The sequence below is a fragment of the Perissodus microlepis genome, chromosome 17, assembly GCF_051167445.1.
Source record: "Perissodus microlepis isolate ML-2025 ecotype Zambia chromosome 17, ASM5116744v1, whole genome shotgun sequence".
Classification (NCBI taxonomy): Eukaryota; Metazoa; Chordata; class Actinopteri; order Cichliformes; family Cichlidae; genus Perissodus; species Perissodus microlepis.
In genome coordinates, this window is record NC_140477.1 from 23,392,486 (window position 1) to 23,409,391 (window position 16,906).

At 38.6% G+C, this 16,906-nt stretch overlaps 1 protein-coding gene and 1 pseudogene across 1 annotated transcript in view; both read right to left on the reverse strand.

The window, feature by feature from the left end:
• LOC146369658 (ephrin-A2-like) overlaps window positions 1-5,554 on the reverse strand; it is a 64,783-nt gene extending 59,229 nt beyond the window's left edge. The window contains exon 1 of the mRNA XM_084911005.1: window positions 4,511-5,554. Coding sequence (XP_084767131.1) covers window positions 4,511-4,671 — 161 coding nt within the window. The 5' untranslated portion in view covers window positions 4,672-5,554. The remainder of the gene's footprint in view (window positions 1-4,510) is intronic.
• A 944-nt stretch (window positions 5,555-6,498) lies between these two features.
• Window positions 6,499-7,529, reverse strand: LOC146369659 (uncharacterized; annotated as a pseudogene).
• Window positions 7,530-16,906: the final 9,377 nt, after the last annotated feature.

A 16,906-nucleotide genomic window follows, 5' to 3' on the forward strand; every position in this document is an offset into this window, starting at 1 on the left:
CATAGGCAGCATGGGTGTTATTGATGAGCTTTGGGGATCCTGGTGACTGCACCTCATCAGCTGAATACTGTTGTTGAAAAAGCGTGTACTGATACGTTTTTACAACTTTATATTTGTTAAAGAAATGTTTAAAGACCGACATTGCCAATAAGTTACTGCAGCTCAAGTTAATGGTTCAGTATTTTAGTGCTTCTGCAGCAATCAAAGTAACTAGCATAATTGACAATGACATTATTTTTGGAGCTTATGATCCTTCACAGGTCAGACTTTCAGAAGTACCCCTCATGTCATATAGACACTATTTAAACACACGTAGTTGGCCACAGTTCTTGTTCTCTCTCCACATGAAACTATACGACAGTCACCTCTCTGTAACTGATGAGGTAGAGCAGGTCATCTACTAACAGGAAGGTTGGTGGTTCGATCCCTGCATGCCAAATATCCTTGGAAAAGATACTAACTCCAAGTTGCTTTATGCAATTACTATAGCTCTTCACATAATCCTTGTTCTGAAACTCTATAGCAGTACATTCGTCAGGGATCCTCTCACTCTCCTGGACTAGTTAAAAAGCCAACTGCCCTCTTTCCTAGAGCTCTTCACATCACAGGTATGTCATCTGGACCAACTGTCTTTCCACTTCTCTTCATAGCTGCCCTCACTTACTAATTCCATAGTGAGTGCATGGTTGTAATTATGCAAACTGTAGCATGATGCCATTTAAAGCAGGTTCTTTATTCTTAAATTTGTTATGTAGCCTGTAAAGGTTGCACAGTGTACAGGTTTATTCAAGAAGGTCACATATGTGGGTTTTTTTTTTTTTTTTTTTTTTGTGATCTGAGCCCCCCTGTCAGAGTTGGTCGCCCATTCACTCCACATGCTCCATTTCTGATTCTGAACTTGGGCCTCTGTCACACAGGCATAGAGGCCAATTGGTGACTGCCTGGCAACTGTTGCTTGCCAAAGAAAAATGAACATTCCCTTGGCTGGTTGTGAGTGGTTAAAAAAAACAAAACAAAAAAATAGTTGCTTGGTCAGCTAGAGGACATATCTTCATGATAATACATGAAATGACTCCAAGATTCCTCAGTGTTACTGGAGGCCAAAGTAATCTCACTTAAAGTCAGTATCTAGTTAGATACCATGTTTAAGGCCCAAGTACAATATTCTCAGTTTTTTCTGAATTTAGAAGCAGGGAATTTGAGGTCATCCAGGTCTTAAGGTAGATAATAAATGTGACGTCGTCAGACTGCATGCCACCAACTGATCAGTAGCGTCACTCGATGAGTCATGAGAGCTGAAGTGAAATGACATTTTTGAAACCCGGCATTGAGGGAAATGGCTACAAAAAGCCCACAGTTGTCTGTGACTGAGCAGCAGGTATATCGTCGCCTCGACGTCCACTTTTGTTTTAGCGTTCGTGTTGCATACTAATTACACCACGGGACGTTCGGCAAGTGTTATTTGATGAAAAAATTTTACTTATCAGTTGACAAAAAAGTATTTGATTATTTCGATCGGTTTTTAGCCAGTAAAGACTGAATATTGTAGTATTCCAGCCTCTCAGATGACACAATTTCCTGTTTTTCTTTGTTCTCCTGTCTTTGTGTCATGTAATTGTAAACTGAATATTTGTGATTTTGGAATTGTGAATGGATGAAAAGACATCAACAAGGTTGCACTGGACATTTATTGTTTTGATGTTTAATTTACAAAAAATTAATTGAAAGAAAAACCAAAAAGGAGATTAATAACGTGAACTGTTAATAAATTACTAGTACAAATGTTAGCACACATGTTCCTCTGATTACCTTAGCAAATGAATGTCAGATTTTCTGGAAGGACAGAAAATATGACTTAATCTTCTAAAAAAACTAAAAGTTTGATAACGAATGATATTTGGAGATGAAAACACTTCGTTATCAATAACCAAAAGAGCCAAGAGAGGAAATGCTGAGGAATATTTTCTTATTTTTTCCTATAAAATTGTGGAAATTTCTCAAACATTTTCAGATTCTTGCCCCCAAGATGTGGAACTTTTGGGGATGTCTTTTCAAAAAACTGAACAAAAGCCTTGATGTCATTTTTGGCTCAGCAAAGCTGCGATTCCCCAAAACATGCCAGAGTATCAACTCTGGCAAAATTTCAATCACATCTGGAACATGTGGGAAAAGTGCACATATTTGTACATGTAATAAATTCCCTTCTACAAAGAAAGAAGTGAAGGCGTTTTGTTCTGTAATTTTCCATCGTCACTGAAATCTTTCTCTGCAGTGTGAACACGCCATATTGTCATTGGCCAACCTTGTCTCCCAGGTATCATGTTTACTGTTACACCTCAACTGTTTAAGTGATATTTAGATCAAAGTTAAATTCACAGAACTGTACGCTTTGAGACCTTTCAAATTAAAGGAATCACTTAAAATATTTTGGTATTCAAGTGAAAGCATAAATTATAATAAACTGGCCAAACTGGAATATTACTCCTCAATTATTAGAGGAATATTATAAGGACACTAAAGCGCAGATCATGCACTTGGAAACCTGAGATATGGTCCTCCAGATGTAAACAGCATGTGCATATGGAAACATGTTATGAGGCTGGAATCTAAGAGCTTTTCCTGCTACAGGCTCTCTTTGAGAACTGAAATGTGAGACATGTTTCCTCTTCAATAACATTTCTGTTCAGCATCTCTTAAACTCTTCATTTTTTAATTTACAAAAGTAAAATCTGAACATTTTTCTTTCTCTTACACCTCAAAATGAAAATAATAAATCCCTAAAATATTACAATGATTTGCGAACACTGCACGCTGCTATTGCTTTGTTCAGATACCATTTAGCCAATCAGAAGACAGAATGGACAGTCATCAATGCTCTGCTGCCAGGCACATAATACACCTAAGTCTTGAAAATGTTACTGAAAAACAACTTGAGAAATGATTCCACAGTTAGTCAAATCAGGGTCAGTTTTACCACTCTGGACATTTAACACATTCATTTAGGATGTCTGCTTCTTTTCTTTGTCTGTATTTTGTGGTAGCTGCAGTTATTTCTAACATTAGGGTTATGTGACCTTTCTCAGAGAAAGACATTTCACTGTCTGCAACTTTCATTTTAAGTTATTCAGTCCATTTTTTTTTTCAAAACTTTCAATTATATAACAAATTTACTTGCCCCAAATATAATTTTTGTACAACCATCAGTGCAAAGCACATTAAGATTTGAGTTCACATGTAATTTCGTGTGTGAAAGCAAAAACATCAAAGGAGCTGAAAACAGAAACTGATTATTTAGACTTGTATTTAGATCAAAATTGTTTTTGACACAGGCAGACTTTTATAATACCGCTATCATTACTCACATCTTTAAAACAAAATTGTGACCAAAATTTCAGTTTTTTGGTTATCATTTTTACTGTAATCCAATATTTGGATTACAAGGTGTCAACTTTAACTTGTCAACCGCAAAGATGCAGTGGATTCTCTTGTTTCTCTTGTCTTGTTTTTCATTGCGGAATGACTGATTGAAAAAAGTTATACTGACAACAATTATCATGAATCATGCTGTTAATAAATGTCAGAAAATGTTTAAAACATTTCATATGTTCAGATATTTTGTCCAACCAACTGCTGAAAAGCGACAGAGATCTAAGAGGTCTGTATAATCCTGCAGAAGAAAAGATCACCATTAGCAAAACAGCTGCTGATTACTCAGCAGAACACAGAACACATCTTGTTATTCCAGATTCAAATGGTTTGATTCCTCTGTAAACTAAATATTGAAAAAACAAAAACAAGAAAATTTAGAGACCCCTTGAACCGAGAATAGCTTTCACTGGCATTTTTGTTTTTTACGTTTTTTCTTTGATGTTGCTGACATTGCGGCAACAGAATTTATATTAAGCTCCATGGACAGTCGTTAGAAATTACAAGTGCACTTTCTACAAAATTCCTTTAGTTTATCAGCTCAGCCTTCACTCTCGGCATACACGAATTATTTGATATATATTTTATGTAGCTCATTTGGCATTGTGCTCTCTGTCAGAAGACTAAGAATGGATGTTGGATGATGGTAGTATGGATGTTGAAAGCGCACCTGCGGTTTATTTATTAAAAATCTTGATCTCGTGAACAGTGTCATCTGTTTGTGACAAATTTTACGATTCTAACCGTCTTTGCTCCCTTTTGACAAACGTTTCTGTTACAGCCCTAGAAAGTTTTCAGATGCGGATAATGGGCTCACTTTCTGGCTGTGTGACCTCGGACAGTTCAACATGCAGCCCTGCGATGTTGCTGCTACTCGCTTTCATTAACAAAGCTAACATTTGGTATAAATAAGCGTTTTGTTTGGTTTTTTTTTTTTTTTTTTTACAAACTATGTTCACCGAATGCGCAAAGGATCATTATAATATTGAGTCCCATTTATTTTCCCTCCTTTAATGATGATTTCTGGCACTTCCCGTGTTCTACTCAATACGCACTCTGTGTAAAAGCCCAGTCTGGGTCTTACCTAGGGTTGGAGCTGTTCCAATAGACCGCGTACCGGTCGGAGTTCATGCGATCAGTGGTAACGGCGGAACAGATTTGGAGTAGCAGACCGAGCAACATCAGCGGCGGCCGCCCCAAGCGCTCCATGTGCAGCGGCGCTGCACGCTGCGCCCCAGCGAACATCCGCGTCTCTTCTTTGAGCTCTAAGCGCACTGTGACCCGCAGAGAGAATTCCCCGAACCAGGGTTTTCAAGGAAAAGCAAAGATAATCTGTGCACTTTATATCCACGTAAGATCAATACTCAATATTCACTGGCTTCATATTCCCGCTCTCAAAGCTTTAACTGAATTTATTTCCAAGAAAACAAACTGATAATAATCCATTTCATATTGATATGCGACGACATCAACTGCCTCTTGTTTGAGGAAGAAAAAAAATGTCCACGGCTAAAGCTTGACCGCAAAAGCCGTTAAACTGTCCCAAATTCGGGTCCAGTGGGACAAACTGTCCCAAAGTTTCATTTTCACTCAAACAGAACCAAATGAGCATCACACCAGGGCAGCGTGCACACAGCCAATCAGTCCATATACGTCTTGCTCTCCAGCTTTCTGCCTGGAACTCAGTCCCACTTTATTGCGCAGTGCACAAGTCTGGAGAGTCTGCTCACTCCCCGGAGTTCTCATTAAGGATTCATGCCTTTTTTGCGTCTTTTATGTAATGCTGAATACTTTTACAGTCTGCTGCTGTCTAACAAACTTTGGAATATGACAGAGGAACTACTCATCCACTGCGCCCTTTGCAAAGACCTCACTAGTTTTCTAGGTTTGTTTGGAGCTGCTTTAAGTTAAAGACCTCGCCGTCAATCCGCAGTAGAACTGGACCCGCTCTTTCTCGTCAAAGCAAACTTTTCGAGGTAAGCGCTCTTCTTTCGCTCTCTCCACAGTGAGCCGTGTCGAACGGTTTGGACCAGACACAAAAAGAACAAAGAAGCGAAAATTTAGACAAACCAGCAGGAGGAGCGTTCGGTTTGGTTACCGGAGCTCAACTACTAACTGTTATTCGGAATGACTCCCAGAGGGCGGAGCTTCTGCTTCACAGCGTTCTCCTACTCACAGCTCACTCTTTCATTGGTTCGGTCATAAAATGCTGCACTGATATCTGAGACAGTGTTTGAACATGATGCTCTAAAAAACTATTAACGATAAAAATCTGATGTATGTCCAAAGTCAGTGGCATTTGTTTTCTGTAACTGCTTAAAAACATGCATACATTGTGGACACGTGCCCTAGCTCACCTGTGAATGGCTCAAGTGATGGCAAGGCTTACTCTGGAGGGTCAGAAGATCCAGGAGACAGCAGGCAAATGAAGGGAACTGAAGAAGCAGGCCAAGTGAATATTGTCGCTGCTCTTCAGTGCCTTCCCATGCTCACCTGCCTGTCCACCCACCACCAGCCGCCTCATGGATTCAAGGTTTTCTGGCATCCTCCCCTTCCCCACTAGCTTGGATCTCAAGTAAAGGTGTTCTCGTGATAATCCTCTGGATAATATTACCTAACTCATCTCCTGGATTCTCTGCCCAGTCTAACTTGTAATCTCCTCTCACAGATCTCTCCTGGTCTCTCGTTACCATCCTCCGCTCCTCATGTGTGTCTCTCTCCATTTTAATTGGATTCAGTTGAGCTCAGCCTTGTGTTTAAGTAAAATTTGTTTCTATGTTTACTTTTCTTTAAAGTGAGTAGAGCTCACCTAAGTTAATTCATGTTCAAGTTCTCGAAGTGAATGAAGAATCTCAAGCTGCACTCCACTGCTCTCTGTCCTGCCTGTGTCTGGCACTTGAGTTCTACACATGCTGTTTGCTAAAACTTGACTATATAATCTATCCATCTGTCAGCAGACCTGGTCAGAACAGCACTGGATAAGCAGGGGTGCCTTTTAAGAGAACACACAGCTGCCCTGCAATTCGTTGGAGCCCAAGATGCACTCATGACTCAGAGGCTCGACTGTGTTGCTCAGGTAGTTGAATCGATTAAGTCAAAATTATCCACTGTCCTCTCCCCTGCTGCAGCCCCCGCCTCTCCTGCCAAGCTCAGAGGGGTGGTGCCGGCTGCCCTGACTTTTATGGGGGCTGCTTTCTGTGATACTGTGTCCCCTATGTTGAAAGCATTTTCAGGAGAGGACTGTTGTTGCGGAGGGTTTCTGCTTTGACATGGGGAGAAGCTTATTTACTGTCTCGGCCAATTCCTGTGTGTTCCTACGAATTGTTTATTAAGGAGCTTAAGGGGACTTTTGTTGCTGAACATGCCTGTTCTTTCACCTTCCTCATAAACTTTTGCTTTAGCTCTTGTAGCATTAAATTTTTTAACCTCTTCCAAGCGTTCGATCTCTCTGCACTGCTTTTCCATCGCTTGCTGCCTTTCCAAGTTTTCATGTTCCAGTTTTTGTAGTTCAGCTGCTTCCCTTTCTTGCTCCTCCATGACTGCTAATATTTCTTGAAATGCAACTACTTCAACCTCTGCTTCCATCGCTTCGATTGTTTGTGAGTATGACCGACCTGAACCACTTTTAGACCTTCGTGATTTTGACCTTGCTTTAATACTTTCAGATCCTAAGCACAGCCCAGCATCGGGCCTTTGGCTGTTTTTCAGCTCTTTTAACAATGAATGAGGAAAGTGATGTACATGCATCTATTTTGTGCCTTGCATCTGCAGCAGGGGTTTGTATTTGGTGTATTTGTTCATAAATGGTTTGTACATCTTCGCAGGTGACATTTGCTTTGTTAATCAGCTCATTCAGTTCATTCTCTGAAACTTCTTTTCTTAATATTACTTTTCTTCATATCTACATTTTCCAAAAACAACTGCATATATGTATTGGAGATTTTCAAGTTTCTTCTCTTGAAGCTTTTTACCCTTTTCAGTTAGTTATTACTCTTTCGCTTTTACAAACGGTCTGCCGTTTTGTAAGTTGCTCAGCATCATTTTCTTCTGCTTCAGTCAGTAGGTGGAACAGCACAGTGCTCTTCATGATCGTTGTCAACCATCTTGTTAGTCTAGTTAAATGTCAGTCAATGCATTATGTTTCAATTATAAAATACTTCTTTAAATTTGTAACTTATTATATGTATCTCAAGTATTACTTTGGGATTACTGTTACTGTATACTTTAGCTGTAATGAGCTTCACTCTTAATACAGATGTACTTTAACTTAAAGAACTTTGTAAACTTCACATATAGTTTGACCTTAAGCAAACACACAGTAGAAATTAAGTAACCTTTGACAAACTTATTGTGGATCTTTAAACTTGAATTTAACCACTCTTATTCTACTTTAAACACTGCCCTTTGTTAATTTTCACATTAATCCAGTTACCCAACGTTGCTGCTGCTGTGCTTGGCTGTTTGTGAACAGTGAGCTTGTGTGATGGCGCCCTCTTGCGTCGCACCGCTGTACTGTCACTCACTGCTGCTGCCACCAGCAGCTTCTCACCAGCGCGGGCTAGGGCGAGTTTTTACTGTATCTCCAAAATGACAACACAGCACTGCTTCTTCAAGAAAGGCGCTTTGCTTTTTTTAATTAATTTTTTTTAACACTGTGAAAACTACAAACATAAAACGCAAATGCTTTAGGCACTTCAGTCATTTAAAAGTAACCTCCCACTTTGGAGATCCTAGAGGAATAACCTTATAGTCTTGTGCATTTGAAATTAACGTATAAAATAATTAGAACACCATAGATTATAAATTTGCACAATATTACAAGACAATTATAACAAATACCTTGTACAGCTAGTGGATGAAGTAGACTGTTGCAGATGTCTCGCTGAAATCCTTTGCGTGTTTTTCAAACACAGGCCTCACAGTCTCTTAAAATTCACACCAATGTCATCATTTAAGGTGTTGTCAAATTTGTCTACTTATGTGGTGTGAATCCCAAAAACATTCATGCCAATGGTAATGCATCTACCCATGTCATTGTAGTGTAGTGGCATACGTATTTTGGCATTTTGTCTTTTCAGGGTTTGGTGTGCTTACAATGGCCTGAGATGCCGGATGATATACTGCCCCAAATCGGTCTGTTATGCCTAGGGCTCTCTCAACTTTGATAGATGCTTATTATTGAAATGTGATGCATTACCTGTTGATTCTTGGTGCTCCATATCTGGCTATTGATTCATTCCTCAGCCATTTTATTACAGTCTTTGCATCTTCTTTCTCGCAGGGAATTGCTTCCACCCAGTCGGTGAATCTGTCCGCCATTACCAGTAGATATTGGTATCCCTTTGTTCTGTGTTCTCATGTCAGTAAAATCAGTGGCGATGTCCTTGAATGGGGCATCTGGGACCGAAAACTTTCCTATGGAACACCTGTTTCGAGTTGTGGTCATTACAGGTGACACACTCAGCTTCGTGGTTACTCACAATGTGCTACCACAACTCCTCCATATTTCTTTGAGTTAGCTTTTTATTGACACACACTTGCTTGATTAAAAGCTGACAGAGTTTTGCTGGTGCCACTATTCTTCCATCAAGACCTCCATTTCTTTCTGCCTGGTCAGCTGCTTCGTTTCCTTTAGCCACACATGCTGAATTTCATTGGTGTCTCTTGCATTTCATGACAGCCACCGTCTTTGGAAGAAGGACTGCTTGGATCAGTTCTTCCAGTTGTTCCTTGGCAAGTGGCTAGTTTTTGTCATGTTTCTTTATTCTCCCATGAATTATTCTTCATATTGATGTAGACATGCAGGCATGGTGTTTTAAACAAAACCTCACCACTTATTTATCTGCATATTGGACACACAGTTGGATTAGAGAGACTATGTAAATGTAAAAACTTAAAGTTTAACCATGCGTCTTGGTTTACAATTGGCTGTATCTGTTTTTTACTATGTCATTTACCATAAGCGGTTGTTGACTGCAAAATCTATGCCTGCCAGCCATCTGTAATTTCTTATGTGTTGTAAAATATTTTTACAGTGAAGTTCTGGCAACCACAGCTGCAAGTATTTTATTGTAAATTCAACAGGGTTTTTTTTTTTAACACTGTTCTTAAGCATGTTGACATGTTTGCATTACTTGAGATGAAAAAATACAGAGTAATTTGCCTCTCTACTTGCATTTGCACATACACATCTGTGCATGTACACGATAATGCACAAATAGTAACTGATGTCAAAGCAGTGAAAGCAGAGACAGGGGCAACTTCTAACACACCGGGGTCTTTTCAGTCTCTTGTTAAAGAGGACTGGTTTATTTATAATGGACATACGCTAGTAGACATAAAATGCAGCCGCCCTCTCACCTTGCCTTTGTTCCAGCCTTCAACAGGAAACACACCCACAAAAATGATAGAGCAGCAAGTTCAATAGCTGTTGGTCTAGCTGACTTCAAGAGACAATCACAAGATGGCAGTAATGTAAAATATCAATGTCAGTCGGCACTATGGGATTGATGTCTTTCTTTAGAATTCTCCGGGAAGGCGTTTGCTTGTGGTCAGGGAATGAGTATCTCCTGCTTAATTCTCATATCTGATCCTATTGAGGACAATGATTTAGAAAATGGATTTAAAGAGCAATTTGCAGGTTGACAACCTCAGTGAATAAATGAGTAGAAAAATGAAGGAATATCTAAATTTACCAATCAAAAATTCAGTCAGTTTTCTGCTAAAAAATCAAACACTGTCTGATTCCAGCTTGCCAGTCCAGTGTACTACTGGTGCACCAAATGAATCCAGTGACGTCGCATTTTGTACTGGCACAAGATAGTGCTATACACGCACTAAAAACTTTCACTTAATACATGTAGGGTTTATTTTCACTCCCTCAACTCCCTTGTTCATTTCAGCATTCAGAACCAAAGTGAAAATGTTTTTCATTTCTACATTTGTTTTAAAAATATGAATGACGTTGTGACCTGAACCAAAGATCCCACTCAAGCTTATTGACAGCTGGCTTTTAAAAATACAGAAATTAAAGTCATTAGCAATGTCCTACCAGATTATAAAAAACTTATACTCGTAATAAGAGAGGAGAAGACAAAGAAACTGGAGAGCACCAACAACCAGTTGAGCTTGGTACGGAGTGGCAACCCTCCACCCTCCATGACAATGTCCCACAGGAGTCAAGACACAGCAAACCTCAGACCCAGACTCAGCCATATACACTACACACAGACACACTCTTGTATATATATGTATGTATGTAATCATATATGTATTTATACAGTAGACATGGAGCTGAAAAGAATAACATGCATAAAGATTTTTGCACATATATTTAAAAATATATATAGTTGTACAGATAAGACTTAATATTCATTTCCCATATTATTTCATCATTATCCTCCTAGGACCTGGCAACATCACCTTTTGGGTTAATTAGACCAAAATACTAAATCTTGCTCTACAAGGGCCTGATATCCACTTACGAGGACATTATACTGCAACTGTTCTATCACAATTTTAAATGAATATCCTCACATGTGGCTCTCATTTTTCTTAGAAACAAAAATTCGGTAAAAAAATAAATACATTCATCAGGTCCCAATCAGCCCAAATATCAAAGAGAAATTAAGAATGCATGCCGTGGAAGAGTTCGGGTCTTAGGAGGTTAAACCAGGGCACTATCATACACTGGGGGACTTCCATTGATGACACATACATGCTGGTTAAGCATGATTCCGCTGCACCCAGACAGTGTTGTTATATTTGTGTTTTTTTATATTTTATTAGCTGATGTAGTTTGTGTTATGGCTTCGACAGAAGAGATATAATTCAATGGAATTGACTGCTGAGCCACTTCCTTCTTGGAAATGAGTGTTATGTTACATAAAAACAACAAGACTTAACAACCAACCTGTCACAGCTTTGTTCTTTCCCGCAGAAGAGAATTCCAGTGAACTGTTAACATGGCATCTGAATGGTTTCCAAACAAGTAATACATGTTCAGTCATGTAAGGTCTTTTTTTTCACAGCCACCTTAAGCTACTGGTTGTTGTGGGTCTTTCTACATTGTGTTTTTTTATTTAATAAATAATAGCATAGTCTATTGGGGTGAGAACAAGACACTTGGCCATCGAAGAATATCCCGTTTCTCTGCTGTGAGAAACTCTTGGTTTGTTTTTGCAAAATGCGGCGACCTTCCGGTTACAGATGCGCTTCCCAACCCCCTGAGCCACGGTCGCCCCTTTGTGTGGTTGTGTAACTAAACATCACATTAATTCAGTCCACACAACTATAAAGCTGGTAACGTGACACAGAAACATATTGTGGGTTCTGCAATTAATCATAAGGATTAATAATTAATTAATTAATAATACAGTGTGCTTGCTTTTTTTTAAATAAATTCTAACACATGCATTTATTTATAATGTTTTATATACATACACAGATATTTTACAGTCTTTTTGCCATTATAGTTCATTTATAAAATACATGGCACTTTTATTGATAATGTGGTCTAGCAGAAGTAAGTGTTTTATAATTTAGCTACAGTAAAGTATATTTCTACATGAATCATCACTTCATTGTTTTCAAATAATGTTGTAAAGCTACCAAAACGACACAAAATTTAAAGGTTCTCTAGTCCTCTGTGAAAGACATCGTCTTTGTTTGAGTGGCTTATGTAATTTCTCATGGTAATCTACAACAGGTTTCTTTAAACTATAAAGGCAATGTTGTAAAAGCTCGGGTGGGGAGGGAGCTTAGTTAAGCACAGAGGACAAAGGAAGAAGATCAGGGACATAACAGAGAAGCCTAACCTGAAAAACCAGACAGACACACCTCTCCATCCTTACACCCTGTGTTTTCATGTTTGTTGTGGAACCATTCTGGTTCCATTACAAATTTCACAACATTACTTGATAACTTACTGAGAAATTCAGCATGTGTTTGTTTTTGGCCATGCACTTAATTATACATGATTTTTTTCATATTTTAGCTACTGTGATAAAGCAGATTCCCAATGTATTATAATTAATAAATTCTTCTTCTTCTGATCATGACCGTTATGAATAATAAATAATAATGATATAATATTTATAAATTACAAATACCAATGGCCATAGGTTACAAAAGAGCAACAGCAATCTTAGTGTAATTAATGGAGGCACAAAATCTGGATTTGGTGAGGAAACTGATTCTGAGACAATTTTTTTTACCTTAATTTTGACTGTTTGACTCAGTGTGTGATCAGCATTTGGCACAAAAACCTTTTGTTTATGTCTTCCCAAAGATTCAGTGGACTTTTTGACAGCAAGAACCCCCTCCTTTAACTTAGTCATTCATTTAACAGTGAATGTCTAAAAGCATGTCCATACAGGAAGAAATTCACTTTTGCATATTGCTTTGATGGGTAGTCAGTAGCAGACATTCCAGACTCTGGCTGCCTAGTTGACTTTCTAATACGTTTACCATACTGTTATAGGTCAGTGAAAAGTGTTTTTTATTCCCATTGATAGTCTTTTGTTAATTGTTTTTCATGCAGAATTCATGAAAATAGATGTTTAAGATAGACATTAACTGACGTTATAGACACTTTTATTTTCTGGGACCATGACTCATACAGACACACCTGTTTTCAAGTGAAAGAAAACACCACACCGTCTCTGTCTGTGACTGTGTCATTTGCAAAGGTATTTGGCTATGCAGAGTGAAGCACTCTGAAATGATGGAGTGTGCAACCTTCGCAAATGTGTATGTGTGCAGTCTTCAAAAAAATGCAGTGGCATCTTTTAACTTTACTTTAACGCTTAGTTTCACTTTAGCTTTTTGTATCTTATAACTATTGTCTTCTCCGGAACTCACAGAGGGAGCAACCACAGCACAAGCATAAGTAGCCCACCAGCCTGTTGTTTGTGGTATTATCCCTTGATGACAGTAAACAGCTGTTTGCTAACTGGTAGGTGAAACACTTTAAACCCAGCCAACTGAAGCACCATTTTCTCAACCAGTCTGAAACATATGACTATCCTATGATTTCTGACCCACTTCAACCAGCCCCTGAACAGAACACAACAATTCACTGCCAGAATCCTCATGCATACTTATAATTGCTTCAGCCAGCTAACATGCATGTAATGATCTAACCTGGTACAAAGGACGAAGAAAGGAGATTTTACTGGACTTTGAATGTGTGGTTGTTTTGCCAGACATGCTCATCCACTTTAAGCTTATAGAGAGGCAACAGTAGTTAAATAATCACTTCTCTGAATACACAAAAGATCAAACTTTGAAGCAGATATGCTATAGCAGTGGAGGATCATACCGGGTAATGCTCCTGTCAACTAAGAACAGGAATCTGAAGCTACAAGCAATATGTGCTCACCAAAACTGGACAGCACAAGACTGGTGATACTGGTGTAGGGGATACGTTCTAGGCCTGAATATTATTGCTCAGTATTATTGCTAACCATGCCTTTCCCATTACAGTGTCTTTACCTTACAATACAAGGCAGCTGTTGGTGTGATTTAGGGCTATATATAGAAAATTGAATTTAATGTTTTGATTGCTTTTTCCAGATAACATGCCGTGTAACAAAATTCAAATAATCAAAGTGATTTCTCAAACATGTTGCTGTCCATCCTTGATGGCTGTGCCATCAAGTTTTGTAGCTAGTGGTTGTTATTTTATTGTGTATTGTTGTTTAGTTTAAAATTAATAGATGTGAGTGTATTTATCAATCAATTAATTAATCAAATAATTAATTGCTTTTATTTCTGCTGGGCTCCTTATGGGAGGTCAGCATGAGAACAGAAAACAAAGAGAGCACACACATATCTACATCACAACACCATAAACCACATGATAAGCAACTGGGGTGAGTAAGGGGGTGAGAGGTGGTATTTCAGTTGTTCATTTCTCTGTCACTGATTTGCAATAGGTTGCTGCTTCCCACCTTTTTGTTGTTAAACTGGTCCCGATTTCAGTTCTCGAATCTCCCCTTGATTGCACACCTAGAAGGGTTTCCTATACCGTGTTAATAGTGTAAACTGATTTTATTTTGCCAGATGAATTACTGAATTATTGAATGGACTGGTTCCTATACAGCACTTTTGTACCCAGTGTAGAAAATTTCATATATATATATATATATATACTCCTTTACTTGAGAGTGAAATGGTAAATGGCCTGCATTTGTATAGCGCTTTACTCAGTCCCTAAGGACCCCAAAGCGCTTTACACTACATTCAGTCATTCACCCATTCACACACTGTTGATGGCAGCTACATCGCAGCCACAACTGCCCTGGGGCGCACTGACAGAGGCGAGGCTGCCGGACACTGGCGCCACCGGGCCCTCTGACCACCACCAGTAGGCAAACATGGGGTTAGTATCTTGCCCAAGGATATTTGGCATGCAGCCAGGAGGCAGCCTGGGATCGAACCACCAACCTTCTGATTAGTGGCTGACCTGCTCTGCCACCTGAGCTACAGCCACCCCATCTCATTTACTTGAGAGTGCTTTACTCTGCATAGCCAAATACCTATATCTCAATACTTGCTGGTTGAAATTTGTACCTCGTCATCTTGTTCCTGTTGTCAAAATTACAACCTTCTGGCAAAACTGTAAAAGCTTTAACATGAACATACAATAAACTACAACTCTATTCACTGACAATCTACAAACACTGTGAAACTTCCTGGAACAGGACGTGAGAACACTGAACCTGGTCGACTGGCCCCTCCCTGTGTTTTGACAAAAACAATCTAACCATGCCAAAAACTCTTCTTCAGCTGCTTTTATTTCTGTATTCTGCAGCCAACATTCTTTTTTTTTCCCTAGCTAAACCAATCCAAATTGCCAACGGCAGTAGCTGCCCTAAGATAGAAACTCAGTGCCATTAAAAACTGGTTTTGTAGCATGATGACTCATAGAGACACACCTGTTTTGAAGTGGAAAAACACCACACCTTTCCTGACTATGACAGTCTTGGACGGTTCCAAACACGTAAGTTGATTATGGAGTTCCACAGAATTTCTCTCCCATTTCAGTTGCTTTTTCCATTAGATAAATATCAGAAGTAAAAAAAATTGCATGTTCTCCCTGCACTTGTATGGGATTTGCTCCTTCCCTCCCTTCTCTTAAGCCATGTCTTGAGTTAACTGGTGATTCCGAATTAGTTAATCATATGAGCTAGATGAAGAAGTAAAATGTACAGAAAGAAGTGCTATCCAAATGTATGGGTAAAATCTGGCTTGTAGTCTGGAGTGCTTTGGGTGATTACTAAGACTAGAGAAATGCTATTACCTGAGCTATAGATGATTCTATACATTGTGTGAATATATCGGCACACCTCTTCCTGTTGGAAGAAGCCAGGAGGTTATCTTCAGGCTGTAGCACTTTACACAAACAAACCATATCTATGGTGAATATATGACAATAGAACACAGGCTTAAAATAAAAACAAGGATTAACAAGGTTCATACTCAACAAAGGCCAGTATACACTAACAGAAGAAATCCAAATCATGAGCAGGAAATACTCATGGCAGCATATAAGGATATATATCTGAGTGCCCAAAAAAAGGTATATACCTAAAAAAAAAAAAACCCCTAACCAAAAACAATGACATACATGTTTAGACTATATGACTTGTCTGGGTGTGGCACACATTATCAAACCCAACAGTGAGCACTGATGTTCTTTGCTTAATATTTTCATCCAACAAATTCAGGGTTGCTTTAAAATCATGTATTTTGTTCTAATCTTTTCGACACATTCATTAATTTGGACCTGGATAAACAGTAATGACTTGGTAGTAGAGCAGGTCATCTACTGATCCTGGCTGCTCCTTCTGTGATGCGTCAATCGAAGGATGCATGTGTGGGACTGTTAGAGCAGTTAAGCATAGATTAAAAAATAGGAAAGGTGTAGAAAAGTGCTGCTGAACCAGACCATTTACCATTTATTTAAAAACAAATAGTTCATAGTATGGACAGTCCCTGTCTTTAGAGAGAATATTATTTTCAAAAAGAATTTCACATTTTGACTGGTAAACCCACAGAAAAAACTCTTTCAAACTTGAATGGGAAAAGTCTAAGAAATCATGAATAATTAATGTAAGTGTGGACAGTGAATTAAATCTGCTTTCTTTCAGAAGGGTCTGATTTCTCATGGTGAAAAAAATAAACAAATTTTTAAAAATCAGACTGCATGGAACCTCGGTTAACACTTTCCAAGTTCACTATATTGACATATTAAGGAAAACAACATATAATACAAATAAATACTTAAATTAATAAACTGTGGCTGAAGTGAAAATTACCTGGATTACTGACCCAGTGTTTTCTGTTTACACAATTTTGAGTCTATTTTATTCATTATTATGTTCTCTGTGTGTGTTTTCTATTTTCTAGTTCAGTTTGCTTGCGCTCTTGAGTTTATCAGTATTTCTAGTTTACGTCTCCCAGTTAAGTCACTCTT